Raw genomic sequence first — 20707 nt, 5'->3', positions numbered from 1 at the left:
GAAAGGACTTTTGTACATTATGGCCTATAATTAGATAAGGGGGTAGAGTTGGCTTTTGTTCATAGCATTCATCTCATGAGCTTGTCTCTAAATGGAATTGCGACAAACTTCCACCATAAAACATTTCAGTGTCAGAAAAAAAAAAAAAATCAGACCTAAGCCAGAGGAAAGTGAATGAAGTATAGGGAGGATGATTAAAACCATGTCAAAGGGAGGGGAGACATAGTTAAAGGAAGTCAGGATATTTAGTCTAGAAAGGAACAAGAAAAGCAAATTTAGGGGTACTGTGATCACGTTCTTTCAATTTCTGATCTCAAATTTCAATCTCAAAGGATTAAGAAGCAAATTTTGTTGGGTGAGTCCAAAGGGCAGTGCTAAAACCGATGTTTATTGTGTGCTAGGGTGGAGCAACTCGAGTTGAGGAACCTACTCTGGTTTCTGCTCAAAGGAGAAAATTCACAATTTCTTGTCAATCTATTTGAAGTCAAACTAGAAAATACAATTTGTTATGAACAACATATTCAATATAAAGACAGGGTTCACTTGCTGACTGGCTTCTATTTAGTCTTTCAGATCAAAACAAGCAGAAATGACATAAGAACTGGTTGATAAGTTCCCCACTAGTGGGAGTACCACTGAGGTCATGTATGTTAATGTAAAGACAGGAGCTTTCAAGCACTTCCAATATCACAGTAAATTTGCAAAAGGAAACAATTCTGTTCATGTTTGGTTTCAAAGGATAACATTGGAAGGAAATTGGATACCCAAAGCAAATAAAGAAAGCACCAAGGAGCATCTGAAAACAATTGTTAAATAAAGTGGGAGTGGGGAGGCCTTCTTATCTCTTCATTAATTCATGTCTCACATTTGTCTCTACCAGGAAGACTATGAAAAGGAGCTAGATTATGAATTGTAGCCCTTATCAGTTCTAGTCTAATTCACTCATCTTTTCATTAAGTTAAATGAAAGAAGAGCAAACTTCTAACCATTCTTTCACACAGAGAATCTGGAGTAGTGAGTGAACACTCCCTTCTATGTCTGGGACCCAGGACCTTAGACTTCTGGGCAACTTTTGTCTATTCTCTTTGTCTTTTTCCCATTTAATCCTTTCTTGCTTTTTCTTTCAATCTTCTTCGCATTATCTCTCTCTCTTCTTTCTTTCCTCCCCCCTTCTTTACACTTCCTCCCCTTTATTTTGTACCACTTCCCTTAATTCTCTTATCCTCCAGATTCTTTCCAAATGGGACAGATATAGAGGAAGAAGGGATTTGGCATCCTGTGTGCTAAACCAGACTTCCCAACTCCCTTTCCCTGCAGCAAAGCCAGGGAAATTTCTGAAGCTTGGGTGAGCCCTAATTCATTGGGAAAGCAGCATCTCGCCACTGTTTCCCTTTTAGCAATCAAGAGGTGCCTTTTAAGTGAAAGTGAATAATTAAAAGAGAGCAGGAGCACCACATTTGCATAAAATCTCCTACATTCCTCAGGCAGCTTATTTCTTGCTACCATTGGGCATCTTTAGTCAGACATTTTTTTGCTTGGATTTACAGTCATAGTTCCTAGTTAAAACAAAAAGGAAATTTGGAATTTAGATTGTCCCATACCCTCATTGTACAAGAGAGCAGCTAAAATGAAAACAGTCTTGTTTAAAGCATTCAGCAAGTCAGGGGCAGAGATCCAGAACCCAAGACTCTTTGTTATAGCCCTTTCCCTTTCCACCTATAGTGACTCCACTGTCCCCTTGGTGGTCTCTTGCAATTTAACTTTACCACCAGTATCTTTCTCCTTTTTTTTTCCTGTAGTCTGAGTAACCAGTTTTTAGTCTGCATAACTATCTTACCATTTTACAATTATATTGGTTTAGAAAGTTCTGTATCTAACTATGTCGTACCTAGATAGAATATTGGATTCAAATGTAATTGTGGTCTCTTCCATTAATTAGTTAAGTTTATTTTAGTACTTGAGGGTAGGACAATGATTCTCTAGCCAATAAACCTGGGAGTGTATCTGAAGGGACAAGTCTTCAGGAGGTGTGTTCTGGGTCCTGAAGTGTTGTCTCTTCTCCTTCAAGCATAGAAATGGCAATGAGGTAAGCCTGTGCTCCAAACTATTTAAAACACAGCTCTGGTTTCAAAAGCATGTTATTTCCTGATTAAGCTTGGGAGTAAGGTGTGTGTTTGGTGAATTGACTATAGTGCTGATTATTATTAAATGATACTCATAGTTCCTTCTGAAAACATAATGTTTGTGGTTTTGCACAGTGACCTTGAATATACTCAGTTCATGAGTAGAGGAACAGTGTATTAAGCCGAAAAGATGGTTCTGAAAAGTAGCAAGTCAACAATATCTAAAGTACATCTGGGCCAGAACCCGGGACTGGATGAATATAGTGAATATGCTACAGATGAAGTAGGTAGATATGTTCCCTACCTGTCCATAAGATAAAAGAAATAGTGTCATAGATTGTAGTAGTCAGCCTCATTATATATTTATATATAAATATGTATATAAATATGTATATGTATATAAATATACATCAAGTCTTGTGTGGGCTTTATTGGTATTGGCTGGGCTACTGGTGTACTCTACTGGGGTTTGGTATACTGATCTAAACTGGGATTATTTGAATTTAATATAATGATGGGGTCTTTGCTAGGCTGGCATAGGCTTCCCTGTGTTCTATCTGAGGAATTCTGGAGTGTGTGGGCTAGTCTGGGCTGCAATGGGGTAAGCAGGGCTGACTGAAGCAGGAAAAGAGAAGCCTAGTAATGAAATAACTTCACTTCTCTGGGTATCATTTTCCAACTTGGTAAATATGTGATGAGATTTATCCATCCATACTAAAAATGTTCAGTGAGTACCATGTGAATAACAGGGTCCTTTTCAATGTACTAAGAATACAGAGATAAGAAAACAAAGACACTGCCATACAGGAGCTTTTGGGTAAGGTGGGGGAGGCACACAAGTAAACAGACAGTTACAGTAAAGAAAAATAAATGCAAAGACCATTTATCAGGTGATATCAGTCATTTTCAACTCTCAGTCATTTAACCCAACTAAAGTTCATTTCTCATTCATGCAAAGTCTGTTGTGGATCCAGGCAACTTTCCAGGGCAGTTGTCCTTCATGTGTTGGCTCATCACCAGGCTGTTTCAATCTTATGGTAGCTCTAGAATAACATGTTTCCATGGTCTCACACTGGACATTAATTGTTCCAGCCAGAGAGTGACACATATAACTTCCCCCCACAACCAAAATCCGTTACGTGGCCTCTCCCTACATTAAGAGGGCAGGGGAGTGGGAAGGCAATCATTCCATGTTTATGGAAGTATTAGAGTTGGATATTAGAACATTGGTAACCTACCACAGGTATGGGTAATCCCAATGTGAAAGTCTAGCACATAATAATGTCAGTGATCTCTCAGGGCTCTTAAACTTTGGGGATTCTGTTGTTCTTTTTTTAAAAAAAAATTAATGTTTATTTATTTTTGACAGAGAGACAGAGCATGAGTGGGGGAGGGGTGGAGAGAGAGGTAGACATAGAATCTGAAACAGGCTCCAGGCTCCAAGATATCAGCACAGAGGCCGATGAGGGGCTCGAACTCATGGACTGTGAGATCATGACCTGAGCCGAAGTTGGATGCTCAACCAACTGGGCCACTCAGGCGCCCCGGGGATTCTGTTGTTGTTCTTAGTGATATCTAAAGGGATAAACTTTTACCTGTACCTAACATGTTCTCTGAAGAAATATTACAGGTTTTCTTATCACTGTCAAGTATACTTTCTCAGAAGTAGCAAGTTAGTTGTCATTTGGAGTACTGTGTTGGACTCTCTCTGAGATGAGGGAACTGACATTCATGACACTCTGCTTTCCCACTTTCTCTGGCCTAGATGCAGTAACTGAAGTGAAGACTGACATCTATGTAACCAGTTTTGGCCCTGTGTCGGACACTGACATGGTAAGTATAGTTCCTGCAAAGGTAAAAGTGAAAGATGATACAAAAGATCAAAGAAAAGAAATTAGGGTTTGTAGCTATGTTCTAAGGAGTAGTCTTGTCTTATGTATTCCCTATGCTCACCATCCTGCATTTGGTGAAACTCATCTTTTCCCCTGCTCTCCCCACCTATTCACATATAAAGCATATCCCCTCATCATGAATACCCTTCCTTTATTTCCATAACACATCTATCAAAATTCAGCTTGTCTCCCTAACCTCAATTAAATTTTCCTTGATGTCTCCCTTCACATTTTCTAGCACTACACACATATTAGCAGAGATAGGTCATGTGAGGAGAGCACTGCGGTGGGGACTCTCAGTCAAGCAGTCTGTAGTATCATCCAAGAAGTCTGCTCCTTGCAAACAGGCCCTATTCTCTGGGGACACGGACTGAACATGGTGATGCAAAATGTTTGGAGGAAGAGTCAAAACCACTTCTGAAAACTGATCCTTCTACAGATGTGAGCAGGGGAGAGCTTTAGAGCAGATTCAAGGAATAAGTCAGGGCATAGCAGAGCTACTAAAGGGAGACTCATGAGCTCTCTTCAAGGACTTCTTCCATTATCCCTTGCTGACAAAGCAAAGAATGTAGTTTGTGGAGAGTTGAGGCAGGAGACCCCATCAGGACCATCTGATCAATATCTACTAAGTGTCAGATATTTGATTGAATAATTATCATGTAAGGAAATAAATAAGCTATTATCTTCCCAGTATGCCTGGCAGTTATTAGATGCTCAATGAATTTTTGTTGAATGAGTGACTTTGTATGGCAAATAAAAATCTTAAAGTCAGAAAAAAATGTCCTAACAATATGAAATGCCCCCAAAATATAAAATGTCCAAAAATATGAAATGTCAATGTTTGCTACTTGGATTCTTTTCTATGTATCTTCCATGGGACTACTACTTAAGCAGGAGACAATCTTCTTTAGGCCTGTTGGGTAGATACAAACAGTTGTACAAGTACATGATAGAGTTTGCCTTGATAGACAGAATGATTGAGTAGATTTGAGTAGAGAAATAAAAATATACAGGTGTTGTTTTAGAATGATTTAGCAGTCTGTATAGCATTCTAGCAGTCTGTATAGGATGAACTATTAAGGGAAAAGACTGGAGGCTGAGGGTTGGTTTAGGTATATTGATTTTACCTGGCACTTCCTTCAATTAGGCAAGGTCTACAAGTCAGTTGGAGAAGCAGGCTCATTTTCAGCAGAGGGAGTTATGAGTTGGTTGTGAGGCAAGGCCTGAACTTTATCTTTCAAGTGTGGAAAAAAAGAGGATACAGAGAAATGGCAGGCTCCTTTTGTACACCTTAAGGGCAAGTACCAAGTCTTCATGGCTTCCCTGGTACTTAATAGAGTACTTGACACATAGGTAGAGTTCAGTAAGGGGCATGTTTGATGTATAAGGAGTGGAGGAGATGGGTCTCTCAAAGGGGCATCAGGAAAACCTGTATGTCTAGATTGTTCCATCACAACCTATTGACTACTAATGCCCACAGCTTCAGATCCAAGCATGCATTAAAACTATTATCAATTGGTCATTCAACAAGTACTCCTTAGAAGGCCAACTCTGCATTAAGGAGCTCTAGAGACCCCTATATTCAGAGAACTTATAGGCCATTGGAGGTAACTAGATTCACCAGGGTATGAGCTCTCTCTTTGAATTTCTGGGAACTAGTGATGGATTAGGATTTTTACAAGAAAATGACTGAAGCTACTCTTTGAACACATACACACTCTCACTCATGTGCCAGTATCCACAAATTCATTCAGACAAATGTACATGCACACAAGAAAATATATACAGAATAAAAATAGTCCAATCCTATCCCGAGTACTTCATGAACACATGTGTGTAAACAGATATCTAAATTCAGGGATACTACAGAAACACACATATGCAACAGTTACCCAAACCAGATACTCTCCCTGCTCCTACCGCACCCAAGCAGGCACACATGGGTATGCAGAGGCTGGAGACATTTTAAGCAATCCATATTTTCTATCTCTTGAAGTTTAATATTCCACTTGCTTCTTTGTTTTTCTCCCTCATGATTAAACAGAAGCAACAGAACAGCTTTCTTGATAGGGAAGGCAGCAGAATTAGATCAAATACATTTCAGGTTATTTTTAGCTACACTTCCATCTTGTTACAAGTCAGAATGGCTATGATCTGGCTGGGAAATACATTTATGGTGTTTTTAACAATTTGTTCTTCCTGTACTAATTAGTATACTGTGGCAATTGACCCTGGGTCAGGGATGACTTTGGATGAAGCATCACAGACTTGTCTGGCTTTAGTAACTAGCTGAAGCAATAACCCAGGCTCCCCTGAGACTACAGGCTGCTTGGGTAAGTAGATGAAAATTAGAGCTGGCTGGATTCTTGACTCACTTCCAGCCAAATGGAATTTTGGTCCAGAATACTTTCCTAAAGAAATAGAAACATATTTTTTGTTCCTAAAGAGGAAAAATTGTGGTGCCACTTTGAGTATTGAAACAGCATCACCCATAACCCTTTGCAGCTATTGTTCTCCTTGCTCAAGCACTGTTCCCCACAGACACAGATTCTGAGTTTTACAAAAAGCTCCATGAAAGGCCATATCTCTTTTGTTAATCTCAGTACCACCAATACCTAATCAATGTTTGACACTTGGTAGACTCTCAACCATTTGTTAAATGCAAGAATAAATGAGATGAAACAAATTAAATTTGAGGGGGAAATTATGACTGTTTTCCTCCACTTGACTGAGTTTGTCAAGGTAGAGAACATATCAGGTACATTTCTGTATCTCTAGCATCTAGCATAGAACCTGACACAGGTCTTTTGTAAGTGTTTATTGAGATGATATGAAACATTAGTAGCAAGCCCTGTAGACAAAGAGTAAAAGTAGCTTTCTTCGGGAGACACTATCCAGTAGCAAGACTAGTGAGTCAATAATTGATGACTCTAAGCTTTGGGCTGCTAATTTTGGTGGCTTCTCCATGTATGAACTTAAGGAGCTATGACAATAGGGAATCAGGCATAAATGAAAACAAACAGCAGTAGATGTTTCTAAGGGAAAACTCAGAGAAAGAAAATTTATTAAAGAGTACAGGATGTAAATTGAAAACTGATTACAGTGGGAATTTTACAGGCATCACAAATGAAAAGCTTTGTTAACCATTTGTAACAAATAAAGGTTGATGGTTAAAAAAATACATGCTGCTTCTCAGCAGTAATACCAATCCTATACCCGTGGTCTCCCGGGAGAGAAAGAGAAAAAGGGATACAATCCCAACTTGAATTAACTAAAGCAATGTGCCCCTTCATGACTTCTACTTTAGAAGAGTTTATACCATTTTCTCAATTGGTGTATGGGAAGATGGTGTAGTGGCAATGAGGGGAAGGCTGCAAAAGATTTAGTGAAAATGCAGTTTAATTGCCACTTCTCTTTCAAATTGGGTATGTCCATTTCTTACCAGCGAGCAATGGTCTTGGAAAGTATAAATTTTCCCTGGTCTCCCAAGATCCTTTGAATTAGAATCCAAAAAGAGTTGGATACTGGCTTAAAAATGGAATGCTATGCATATGGCCAGTGATTGGAAAAGAAAGTAGAAAGGTCACTATTGATATTTTCTAAGAGAGTAGATCTTAGGTGTTCTCAGCACACACGTGCACGCACACACACACACACACACACACACATGTGACTATGTGAAGTGATGTGATAATTTGTGGTAATAACTTCATAATGTATACATGTATTAAACTATCACATTACACACTTTACAATCACATTGTACAACCTGAAGATGTACAATTTTTAGTTGACACTCATACCTCAATAAAGCTTGAAAAAAAAAAAGAAATATACCAGCTGAGAAAAACTTTGGATTCTCTCCTGGTCCAAATCACTTTCTGACAAAATTTCCACTCTAACTCCCATCCTAAGGCTCCAAGTTTGGACATGTCATAGGTTCAGGGTCTTGAATTATGTATTTAATAAATATCTATCTGAATGTGCTGATAAAGATAGTGAGAAAATAAGGAGGACAAAGAGTAATAATGTTAGTAGAGTCCGAATGAGAACAACTAGGAAACAAAATGCCAGTTTTAAGTATTGTCAACTTCACTCTCTTCCCAGGAATACTTTCATTGTTTAGATACTTGCTAGGTAACAACTGCCACCTGCCACTTGTCAACAGAGAAACTTCCTAGGGTATACAGTGGACAACAAGGTAATGATGCAAGTAGTAATATAGTAAAAGAACTAATCATATAGCCTATTGAAAAAAATTAGAGGCTTGGGAAATAAGAATTCATAAAAGATATTATAATCATAAGTCTTGATAATATAAGGCATATATTTTGGTCTGACAGCTGCTTTTGAAAATCATGCAAAGTTACCGGAGTATCCAAAGACCACACAGTAAAAAAAAAAAGGTTGTATTGATTAAAAAGAAAGTAGAGCAGGGACCTCTTTCCTGGTGGCAGTGGGCTTGAAATTACCTGTTTCCCCCAAAGCACTGAAAAAGTGGCTATGTTCACTTCAAGCCCTCACTTACTGGCGGTCTGAGGCACAGAATTAAGGGGAGACTCTGTCTGTTTTGAAAGCCTCTTGGGCTATCCGTTTCCCCCTCTTCCATTGGATAACATATTCCCAGATGCAATATAGAAAGGAGTCCAAGTCCGTGGGGTTTTGCTTAGGAGTCCAAACCAATAATCTCCTGGGCTACTTTTATGTAAAATAGGCTAATCAGACTATCTCAAGACCTAAATGCAACTGAAAAGGGCAGGTGGATTATCATTCTTCAAAATTCAGAATGATAATAAGACAAAGAGCAAAGGGAAGTCCAGATGGCCAAAATAAGGGAGGAGTGGCCTGTGAGGCAGTGACAATACCTTCACTGTAATGCTGTTGTCAGCTACCTTGGGCTCAGACCCTGCTAAAGTTAAATCACCCTTGCAGGCCTTTTGTGGGAACCTGCTTTGATACACTGAACAGTGTTAGAGAGTTGAAGACATTCAGGGTCTAACACCAAAGCAAAAATTCTTCCCCAAGAGGTACATGTCATCTCTGCCAAGTGTAGTGCTTTTCTCAGGAGGCAGATTTGGGCTTATTATCTGGAATATTTTCTTTAAATGCCTCACAAAACGATGAAATTTATTTGTCAATTTGGAAGCCATCATTCTTGAAGAGTATGCAAAGGTTCAATTTACAAGGAAGGAATTGATTGCATTTCTAGAATGGTCAGGTCAAAATTGATTGCTTTTGGCCAAAGGTCATGGGATACTTATGGAGCAAATAATCACTATGTGATTTTCCCCAATAGTTCTGACTGAACAGAAAAAAATATATTAAAAATTGGAGACCCATCACCTAGCTTTTTAAAAACCTTAAACATTTTAGCATATTTTTTCTTTTTGTTTGTTTAGGTTTTTTTTTTTTAATTTTATTTTTTATCTTTTAAAATTTACATCCAAATTAGCATATAGTGCAACAATGATTTTAGGAGTAGATTCACTAAGCATATTTTTTCTCATAATAAAAAATCTTTAGAGATACAGGTAAAGTTCCCTATGTACCTTATCCTGATCCCATTTCTCTCTCTCTCCCCCTCCTTAGAGATAATTACAATAATGAATTTTTTGGTCACTTCCAAACATACTCTAGACTTATACCTAGACTTATTATATAACATACAATAGCAAATATTACAATAAATAACATATAGTGGTTTTCATACTGTAAGTATATTTCAAACTATAAAATGCAGCAGTTTGTATATTATTTTACAACTTATTTTTTCAAGCATGTATTGGATGGTTCCCAAGTCTTCTATTCTTTTTGATGCATTTAATTCTAATTCATTTATTGTAACTGTTATAGACTTTACAAAATATGGATATTTTTATTCATACATTTGTCCAATTATATTGCCACTGTGCATTTAGGCTCTTTCCAAATTTTTGCTATTAAAAACACCAATACAAAAAACATTCTTATGTGTGTCTTATTGAGAATATGTTTGAGTTTGTTTCTGTAGGGTATCAACTTATAGATAAAATTTTTTATTTGTAGGGATTTTACATTTTTAACTTTTTTCAGATAGGGCCACATTACTCTCTTGATGGGTTTTACCAATTTATAAGTCCACTGGTAGCATATGAAAGGTCCATTTCTCTGCACTTTTGCTAATACTTTCTGTTGTTACACATTTTTTGCCATTCTGTTAGGTATGAAATCATGTCTAATTGATATTATTTGCACTTTCCTGGTTATCTTTGAGGGTAAGCATCCTTTTTATCCAATATGGCCATTAAAAACAAGTTGCCTTTGCCACCACCTCTATTACCACCACAGCAAAAGTAGAAACTCCATGCTGATCCTATTTCTTCATGTTGATACTTCTGAATTGAAGTGTCCTGTGGGATGTGTGTGTGTGTCTGTGTGTGTGTATGCGTGTGTGTGTGTGTGTGTGTGTGTGTGTGTGTGAGAGAGAGAGAGAGAGAGAGAGAGAGAGGTGTTTCTTAGATCACTAGTCTAACTCCAAGAAACACTGATAATTTATTTTGATTCCTAATTTAGGAAGACAGAACTCATAATATGAGAATTTCTGCAAGATTTTATAGAAAGGCCAAACAAATGATAGTGAACAGTAATCAATATGATGATAGATAGATATATAGATCTATTCTGCATTTTATTACTAGCTTTGTAAGGTATGTATGTGTGTGTTATAAATGTATTTCAAATCTTGCAACTTCTCTTTTGTCACCTATTAAGATGATTGCATGATTTTTCTCTTTAATCTCTTAATGCAGTTAATTCCATTGATAAGATTTTCTAAATATTAGGTCATCTTTACATTTCTTGAAAGAATTAAACTTGATAAAGATTTCTAAATACATCTATTGGTTTGTTTATTATTTTATTCATGATTCTTTGTATCTGTGTTCATAGGAGTTCCCAAATTAAACCACTTCTCCTTACCTTAACTGATAGTACTTTGGTTCAGGCCCCCATTGCCTCTAGCATACCCAGCTGCAAAAAGCCCCTAACTGATTCCCCTGCCTCTATTCTTGTCATACTATAATCTATTCTCTACAAGATGGTAGTGATGATATATATAACACACACACACACACACACACACACACACACACAATACTTTAATGGAGCCTCATGTATCCATCACCCACTTCAAAAATTAACAGTTTTTGGCAAATCTTATTTCATCTGTATTCCTACCCCTCCCCACAACTGTTCCTCTATTTTGTCTCTTTTTCTTTATTAAACTTATCAGAAGTTTTCTATATTGTTATTTTCAAAGTAGCCTGTTTTGAGTTTTGTTCATCGTGTGTATTATTTCTTTTTTGTTTTCTGTTTTACTGATTTTTGCATTTGTCTGCATCATTTTTTTCTTTCATCCTTCCTTCCTTCTCTCCCTCTCATCCATCCATACTCCTTCTTTTTTTCTTATTAGAAGTTCATCAGATCCTCACCATCTATGGCCCAGACAGAGGAGCACACAGTGTGGGGACTGACACACACATCATGAGCAGTGAGAGGAAGTAGAGGCAGCAGGGTGACTCCAGGGAGTCCATGGATGGTTGGAGGTGCAAGGAGAGTGGGAAACAGGGGCAGAGACCAGAGATGCTCCTGCCACTACTGCACCCCCTGTCTTCCCCACAAATGTCAATTATCTTTTTCTTCACTTTACTTGGAGTACTCTGTGGTCCTTCTGGTTTCTTTAGGTAGATTAGTTTTGGCTTTTACTTTTTTTAAGGCTTTCTTTAAGGCTTCTTTACAGCTATGAATTTCCTTCCAAGTACCACTTGAGTGTACTACTACAAGATTTCTTATTTTATAAGTATTTTTTTATTGTTGTTTAGCCTTAAGTATTTTCTTCTTCTTTTTTTTTAGTCTTAAGTATTTTCCAGTATCCTTTATGTTTTTTTCTTTGCTTCTTGAAATTTTTATAGTGAGGTTTTCAATTTTCAAATGTAAAACTTTGTTATTAATTTCTAATTTATTGCCTCATATTGAAAAAAGATGGTATGGAGGTTATGAAATATTTCTGTGTCTTGAGATTTGCTTTATGACTTAGCATTTGATCACTTGTTTTTGGTAAAAAAAAATTATGTTTTACTAAGTGTTAGGTAGATAAAGGATATCTATCTATCTATCTATCTATCTATCTATCTATATATCTATATTAGCCCATCTTGTCAACTGGTTGTTTACATATTTTAATCACACAAATTTTTGGTCTGATTGTTCTTCCATTTTTTTAGAATCTAAGGTTTGTTACTTTCTCTTCATAATTCAATTTTTACCTTATGTATTTTGAGTCCACATTTCTTACACATAAAAATTTAGAGTTGTTATTTTTCCACTGAAGATACTTTATTTTTAATGTAATGAGATATTTTATCCCAAAGAAAAAATGTTTATCTTACAGTCCACTCTGTCTGTACTTTATAGTTTTACCACTTTATTTTGATAGGATTTGCCCATATATATTTCTATTACTTTACTGTTAACCTGTGTTTTTATGTTTATTTAGGTGTACCCTTGTGTGTGTGCGCATATATATATATATATATATATATATATATATATATATATATTATGTGGCTATACTGTTTATTTAACCTTAGAGTATATTAAGTTTTTATGTTTATTTAGGTGTACCCTTGTGTGTGTGCATATATATATATATATATATATATATATATATAGTATGTGGCTATACTGTTTATTTAACCTTAGAGTATATTAAGTTTCTACTATCTTATGTATTCTTTTTCCCATGTTTTTTCATGCTTTATTTTTTTCTTGTTTTCTATAGAATGAAGCATTTTCTATATTCCTAATTGTTTTTCGCTACTATTTTGTAAGTTTTACATTTTGTTTCTAGTACATTCTTTAGTGGTTACTTTAAATGTTTACATACATACGTGACCTAAAGTTTAATATCTTCACTCTCCTCCCAAATAATGCAATAATGCATTAACCAACATATTCCTACTCCCTCCTTCCATAGGTTTACTTTAGTTATTTATTTTACCTAGTTTTTATAGTCCTTATTATTATTTGTAGAGAGCCATTATTTGTTTACCCATAAGTTTATTAATACTTGTGCTCACTATTCCTTCTTTCATCTTGCTGCAGCTTAAAAATTTTTTTAACATTTATTCATTTTTTGAGAGTGAGAGGGACAGAGCACGAGCAGGGAATGGGCAGAGAGAGAGGGAGACACAGAATCAGAAGCAGGCTCCAGACTCCAAGCTATCAGCACAGAGCCTGATGTGGGGCTTGAACTCACAGGCGGCGAGATCATGACTTCACCTGAAGTTGGACACTTAACCGACTGAGCCACCCAAGCACCCCTTTCTTGCTGCTGGTTTAATTTTCAACTACATAAAAAAACTCATTTTAGTAGTTCTTTTCATGAGGATTCATTCAATCTTTTATTTGTAAAAAAATATTTATACTTTCGGAAGCTCTTTGGTAGAAAGGGGTGCAAGATGGTGGAGTAGGAGGACCCTAGGCTCACTCCTTCCCATGTTTACAACTAGATATCATTTGCATCCAAGCCAATAAACTAGAGAGTGATCCAAAGACTGGCAGAACAAACTCCACTAAATGTAGGCAAGAAGTGCATCAGAAAAATTAGATGGGCAGAACCAGTGTGGTAGGGAGATGTCTGTAGAAGGGAGGGAACTGTGATCATGGAGAGGACAAAGCACCAGGGAGCCCACACAGGGAAAGTGAATCCCCATAATGTCTGGTCTTAAAAACCAGGGGAGTGAATTCCATGAGTTTATATAACAGTGGGACTTAGAGCCTGGAGCCTTAAAAGTCAACTGACTCAGCACTGGGCAAGCAGGGAGGGCAAGTGAGAGCCAGGTCACTACCCTTAAAGAGACAACAGATAGAGGAAAGGCAACATAGATGTGACAGCTTGCACAATTGGAAGGAGATCTGTTCATACTGATTTTGGAGTATATTGTATATTGGGGGACCTCTCTGGGAACAAAGGAGCTGGCAGGCACCTTATTCCTACCCCACTCTGCAGCATAAACTTAGAGCCACTTGTGAGAAGTGGCACTGCACAGACACTTGTGACTTAACCTAGAAGTGTGCCCTACCCACGAGTTCTCCAGAGGACTGGCCCACTTCAAGCCCACTAGCCTCTGACCTGGATTTAGCACAAATTTTGTTAGTACAACACATGCCCTGTGCAGCCACTGCCTCCCTGTGCTGCATCCCTGAAGCCACCATGCTTGGGGGTTCTTGCCTAGAGCTACTGGCTTAGTGCAAATTTTCTTAATGCCATGTGCACACCCTGCCCAGCTGCCATGTGCACAGATACCTTGTGTTCCTGGCCACCACTGATGCTGCATGCCACACCCCTGGATGTTTCTGTGCTTTGGGGGCTCAGTCTAGGACTAGTAGCTTAGTGTAAATTTTGCTAATACCACCACCCTACCTCCAAGCCCTCCTACGGTCATGTCTCCTCAAAGCCAGCCTGCCTTGGTCTCATGAACACAAGCAAGCAAAGCCCACAACAGGCAGAGAGTCAGTGAAGAAGTCTGGGTTGAAAGGGAAAGCTACTCAGACACAATAGCAGGATGCAAGCAACACACATAAGAGTTCTGGTGAACAGGGGACACTGCACTGCAGAGCACTACAGAACTTCTTCATAAAGCCACCACTTTCAAAAGCAGAGGATGTTGCTGATTTCTTAATACACAGAAACAGACACACAGAGGTAGACAAAATGAGGAGACAGAGGAAATTGTCCCAAATGAAAGAACACAACAAAATCACAGCAAGACATCTAAGAGAAAAACTAAAATAAATAATATGCTGGATAGAGAATTTAAAGCAATGATCATAAAGATACTCATTGGACTTGAGGAAAGAGTGGAGGATATCAGTGAGACAATTCACAAAGATAAAAAATAAAATATCAGAGATGAAGAACTCTAGACATGCAATTAAAAATACAATAGATGGAATACACAGTAGGCTACAGGAAGCAGAGGATCGTATCAGTGACCTGGAGGATAGAGTAATGTAAATCATCAAGCTGAACAGATAAGAGACAAATACTGCATAATGAGAATAGACTTAAGGAACTCAGTGACTCCATCAACCATAACAACACTCACATTTTAGGGATCCCAGAAGATATAGAAAAGAGGGCAGGAAATGTATTCGAAGAAATAATAGCTGAAAACTTCCCAAATCTGGAGAGGGAAATAGAGATCCAGATTCAGGATGCAAAGAGATCCCCCAACAAATTCAACTCAAGGAAGTCCATACCAAGACACACAGCAATAAAATGACAAAAAAAAAAGTGATAAAGAATTTTAAAAGTTGTAAGAGAAAAGAAGATGATTACATACAAAGGAAACCCAATAAGGTGATCAGCTGATTTTTCAGCAGAAACTTTGCAGGCTAGAAGGGAATGGCAGGATATATTCGAAATGCTGAAAGGGAAAAATCTGCAGCCTAGACTATTCTATTCAACAAGGCTATCATTCAGAATAGAAGAAGAGATGAAGAGTTTCTCAGATAAACAAAATCTAACGGAACTCATGACAGCTAAACCACCCCTACAAGAAATACTAAAGGGGACCCTTTGAAGGGAAAGAAAAGACCATAAGTAGGAGTAAGGAAAGTAGAAAACAAAAAGGCAGTAAAAATAAGTATACCCGTAACAATCAGTCCAGGAATTAATAAAATAAAAGGATGTAAAATATGATACCAACTATTTGAAACAAGGAGGGGGAAGAGTAAAGAATGAGTTCAAAATTAAGTGATCATCATTTTCTTAATTTAGACTGCTATTTGCAAATGGTATATATAAAAATGTAAGTGAAGTAAATGCTCCAATCTCCAATCAAAGACATAGGGTGTCAGAGTGGATTAAAAAAAAAAAAAAAAAAACAAGACCCCATCCATATGCTGCTTACAAACACTCATTTCAGACCTAAAGACACATGCAGATTGAAAGTGAGGGGATGGAGAAACATTTGTCATGCAACTGGATGTCAAAAGAAAGCCAGAGTAGCAATATTTATTGCTAAAGAAAGTCTATAAACAGACACAAAGAAGGACACTATAAAATAATAAAGTGGACAATCCAACTCGAAGAACAATTGTAAATATTTATGTATCCAACATGTCAGCACCCAAATACATAAAACAGTTAATAATAAACATAAAGGAACTAATTGACAGTAATACAATAATGGTAGGGGACTTTAACCACACACTGACAGCAATGGACAGATCATGTAAGCAGAAAATCAACAAGGAAACAGTGGCTTTCAGTGATACACTGAACTAGATGGATTTAACAGATATGTTCAAAACAGTCCATCATAAAACATCAGAATACACATTCTTTTCAAGTGTACATGTACCATTCTCCAGAATAGATCACATATTAGGCCATAAAACAAGTCACAACAATTCAAAAAGAAGTAATACCATGCATCTTTTCTGACCACAATGCTATGAAACTGGAAATCAACAAGAAAAAATCTGGAAAGAGCATAAATTTATGGAGATTAAATAACATGCTACCAGACAATGAATAGGTCAACAAAGAAATCAAAGAAGAAATCAAAAAGCACATAGAAACAAATGAAAATGAAAACACAATGGTCCAACTTCCTTGGGATGCAGCAAAAGCATTCCTATGAGGGAAGTTTATAGCAATACAGGCTTATCTCAAGAAGCAAGAGATATCTCAACCTAACCTTACACCTAAAGTAGCTAGATAAAGAACAAGAAACAATTCTAAAACCAGCCGAAAGAAGGAAAGAATAAAAATTAGAGCATAGATAAATGATATAGAAATTAAAATGCAATTAAATAGATCAATGAAACCAGGAGCTGGTTATTTGAAAAGATCAACAAAATTAATAAACCTCTAGCCAGACTCATCAAAAGAGAAATATTGAGAGGGGGGGGGGAAGAGAGAGAAGTACTCAAAATCAGAATTAAAAGAGGAGAAATAGCAACTAACACCACAGAAATACAAACAATTGTAAAAGAATATTATGAAAAACTATATGTTGTTAAATTAGACAATCTAGAAGAAATGGATAAATTCCTAGAAGCATAAAATCTAAAACTGAACTAGGAAGAAATAGAAAATTTTAACAGACTGATTATCAGCAAAGAAATTGAATCAGTAATCAAAAAATTCCAAACAAAGGCCAGGACCAGATGGCTTCCCAGGGAAATTCTACCAAACTTTTAAAGAAGAATTAAAACCTATTCCTCTCAATCCCCAAAAATAGAAGGGAAACTTCCAAATTTGTTCTATGAGGCTAATGTCACCCTGATCCCAAAACCAGATAAAGATACCACAAAAAAGGAAAACTACAGGCCAATATCTCTCATGAACATGGACAAAAAAAATCCTAAACAAAATATTAGCAAACAGAATCCAACAATACATTAAAAAATCATTTATTACCATCAAGTGGAATTTATTCCCAGAAGGCAGGTGATTCAGTATTTGTAAATCAATTAATGTGATACATCATATTAAAAAAGAAATTTGTAAATTAATGTGATACATCATAGTAATAGAAGAAATTTGTCATCAATGTGATATATCATATTAATAAAAGAAAGGGTAAAAACTACATGATTATTTCAAAAGACACAAAAAGCATTTCACAAAGTACAACATCCATTCATGACAAAAGCCCTCAACAAAGTAGGTTGAGAGGGACTATACCCCAGTAAAATAAAGGCCACATATGAAAAACCCACAGTCAATATCATATTCAATGGGAAAAAAACTGAGAGCATTTCCCTTAAAGTCAGGAACAAGACAAAGATGTCCACCCTCACCACTTTTATTTAACATAGTACTGGAAGTCCTAGCCACAGCAATTAGACAACAAAAAGAAATAAAAAGTATCAAATCGGTAAGGAAGAAGTAAAATTTTCAGTATTTGCAGATGACATGATACTATGTATAGAAAACCCTAAAGACTCCACCAAAAAACTGTTAGAACTTATTAATGATTTTAGTAAAGCCACAGGATACAAAAATCAATGTGTAGGAACCTGTTGCATTTGTATATACTAATAATGAAACAGTAAGAAAACAATCCCATTGGGACACCTGTGTGGCTCAGTTGGCTAAGTGTCCAACTCTTGGTGTTGGCTTGGATCATGATCTCACAGTTCATGAGTTCAAGCCCCATGTTGGGCTCTGCATGGACAGAGCAGGGCCTGCTTGCGATCCTGTCTCTCCCTCTCTCTACCCCACCCCCACTTGTGCTCATTTGCTCTCTCTCTAAAAATAAATAAACTTAAAAAAAAGAGAACAATCCCATTTACAATCACATCCCAAATAGTAAGATATCTAGGAACAAACCTACCCAAAGAGGTGAAAGGCATGTACTCTGAACACTATAAAACATTGATGCAAGAAATTGAAGACGAAGAAATGGAAAGCCATTCTATTCCAATGGATTGGGAGAACAAATATTGTTAAAAGGTCTATATTAGCCAAAACAATCTACAGATTTAATGCAATCCCTATAAAAATACCAACAACATTTTCCACAATACTAGAACAAACAATCCTAACATTTATATGGAACCACAAAGACACTGATAGCTAAAGCAATTTTGAGAAAGAGAAGCAAAACAGGAGGTATCACAATTCCAGATTTAAAGTTATATTACAAAGCTGTAGTAATCAAAACAGTATGGTAATGGCACAGAAATAGACACATAGATTAATTCAGCAGAGTAAAAGACCCAAAAGTAAACCCACAATTATATGGTCAACTAATCAACAAAGGAAGCAAGAATATCGATTGGGAAAATGTCTCTTCAACAAATGGTGTTGGGAAGACTGGACAGTACCATGCAAAAGAATGAAATTGAACACTTTGTTACACCATACAAAAAAAAAAAAAAAACCTCAAAATGGATTAAAGACCTAAATGTGAGACCTGAAATCATAAAAATTCTAGAAGAGACCTCAAGTAGTAATGTCTGAGACATGAACAATAGCAACATTTTTCTACATATGTCTCCTGAGGCAAGGGAATAGTCCTGTACTATTGGGACAACATAGAAATAAAAATCTTTTGCACAACAAAGGAAACAACCAACAAAAATAAAAGGCAACCTAGTGAATGGGAGAAGGTATTTGCAAAGGACATATCCAAAAAGGGTTAAAAATAGAATTACCCTATGACCCAGCAATTGCACTACTAGGCATTTATCCAAAGGATACAAAAACGCTGATTCAAAGGGGTACATGCACCCCAATGTTTATAGCAGAATTATCAGCAATAGCTAAATTATGGAAAGAGTCCAAACGTCTGTTGACTAATGAATGGATAAAGAAGATGTGGCATACACACACACACACACACACACACACACACACACACACAATGGAATATTACTCAGCGATCAAAAGAAATGTCATCTTGCCATTTGCAACAACATGGGTGGAACTAGGGTGTATTATGCTATGTGAAATAAGTTAAATACAAATACCATATGATTTTACTCATGAGCAATTCAGGATGCAAAAAAAGATGAAAATAGGGAAGGAAAGGGAAGGAAAAATAAAATACGATAAAAACAGAGGAAAGCAAACCATAAAAGACTGTTAACTATAGAAAACAAACTGAGGGTTGCTGGAGGGGAGATGTGTGGGGGATGGGCTAAACTGGGTGATGGACATTAAGGACATCACTTTTTTGGGATGGACACTGGGTATTATATGTAAGTGATGAATCACTACATCCTCCTAAAATCAATACTACACTGTGTGTTAAATAACTTGAATTTAAATAAAATCTTGGAAGGGAGAAAAAGGGTTAGTACCCAAAATATATAAACAACTGGCACAACTCAACACCAAAAAAACCCCAAATAATCCAATTAAAAAATGGGCTGAAGATATGAACAGACATTTCTCCAAAGAAGACATACAGATGGCTAAAAGACACATGAAAAGATGTTCATTATCACTTAAAATCAGGGAAATGCAAATCAAAACTACAATGACATATTACTTCATACCTGCTAGAATGGCTAAAATCAAAAACATAAGAAACAACAAGTATTGGTGAGGACGTGGAGTAAAAGGAATCCTACTGCACTGTTGGTCAGAATGCAAACTAATGCAGTCACTATGGAAAGCAGTATGGAAGTTCATCAAAAAGTTAAAAATACAACTATTCTATGATCCAGTAATCAATCACACTTCTGGATTTTCTCCCCAAAATGCAAAAAAAAAAAAATATTTATTTGAAAGGAAACATGTTTAAAGAAGCATTATTTACAATAGCCAAATTATGGACGCAGCCCAAGTATCCATTGATAGGTGAATTGATAAGGAAGATGTGGTATATTTACACAATGGAATATTACTCAGCCATAAAAAAGAATGAGGTCTTGCCATTTGCAATGACATCGATGGAGCTAGAGAGTATAAAGCTAAGCAAAATAAGTCAGAGACAAATAGCATATGATCTCATTCATATGTGTAATTTAAGAAACAAAACAAAGCAGTAAAGTGAAAAGAGAGAGAGAGAGAAACAAAAAAAAAACAGGCTCTTAATTATAGAGAAGAAACTGATGACTACCTGAGGGGAGGGCAGGGGAATAGGTGAAATAGGTGATGGAGATTAAGGAGTGCATTTGTCATGATAA

General features: G+C 36.7%; 1 protein-coding gene across 1 annotated transcript in view; it reads left to right on the top strand.

The window, feature by feature from the left end:
- The first annotated feature begins 2313 nt into the window (after positions 1-2313).
- Positions 2314-20707, top strand: part of GABRA3 (gamma-aminobutyric acid type A receptor subunit alpha3) — a 103025-nt gene continuing 84631 nt past the window's right edge. The window contains exons 1-2 of the mRNA XM_042973981.1: positions 2314-2410; positions 3889-3956. Of these exons, the coding sequence (XP_042829915.1) occupies positions 2314-2410; positions 3889-3956 (165 nt within the window). The remainder of the gene's footprint in view (positions 2411-3888; positions 3957-20707) is intronic.

Source organism: Panthera tigris, chromosome X (genome assembly GCF_018350195.1).
Source record: "Panthera tigris isolate Pti1 chromosome X, P.tigris_Pti1_mat1.1, whole genome shotgun sequence".
Taxonomy (NCBI): domain Eukaryota; kingdom Metazoa; phylum Chordata; class Mammalia; order Carnivora; family Felidae; genus Panthera; species Panthera tigris.
This window is presented reverse-complemented; position numbering and strand designations above follow the sequence as displayed.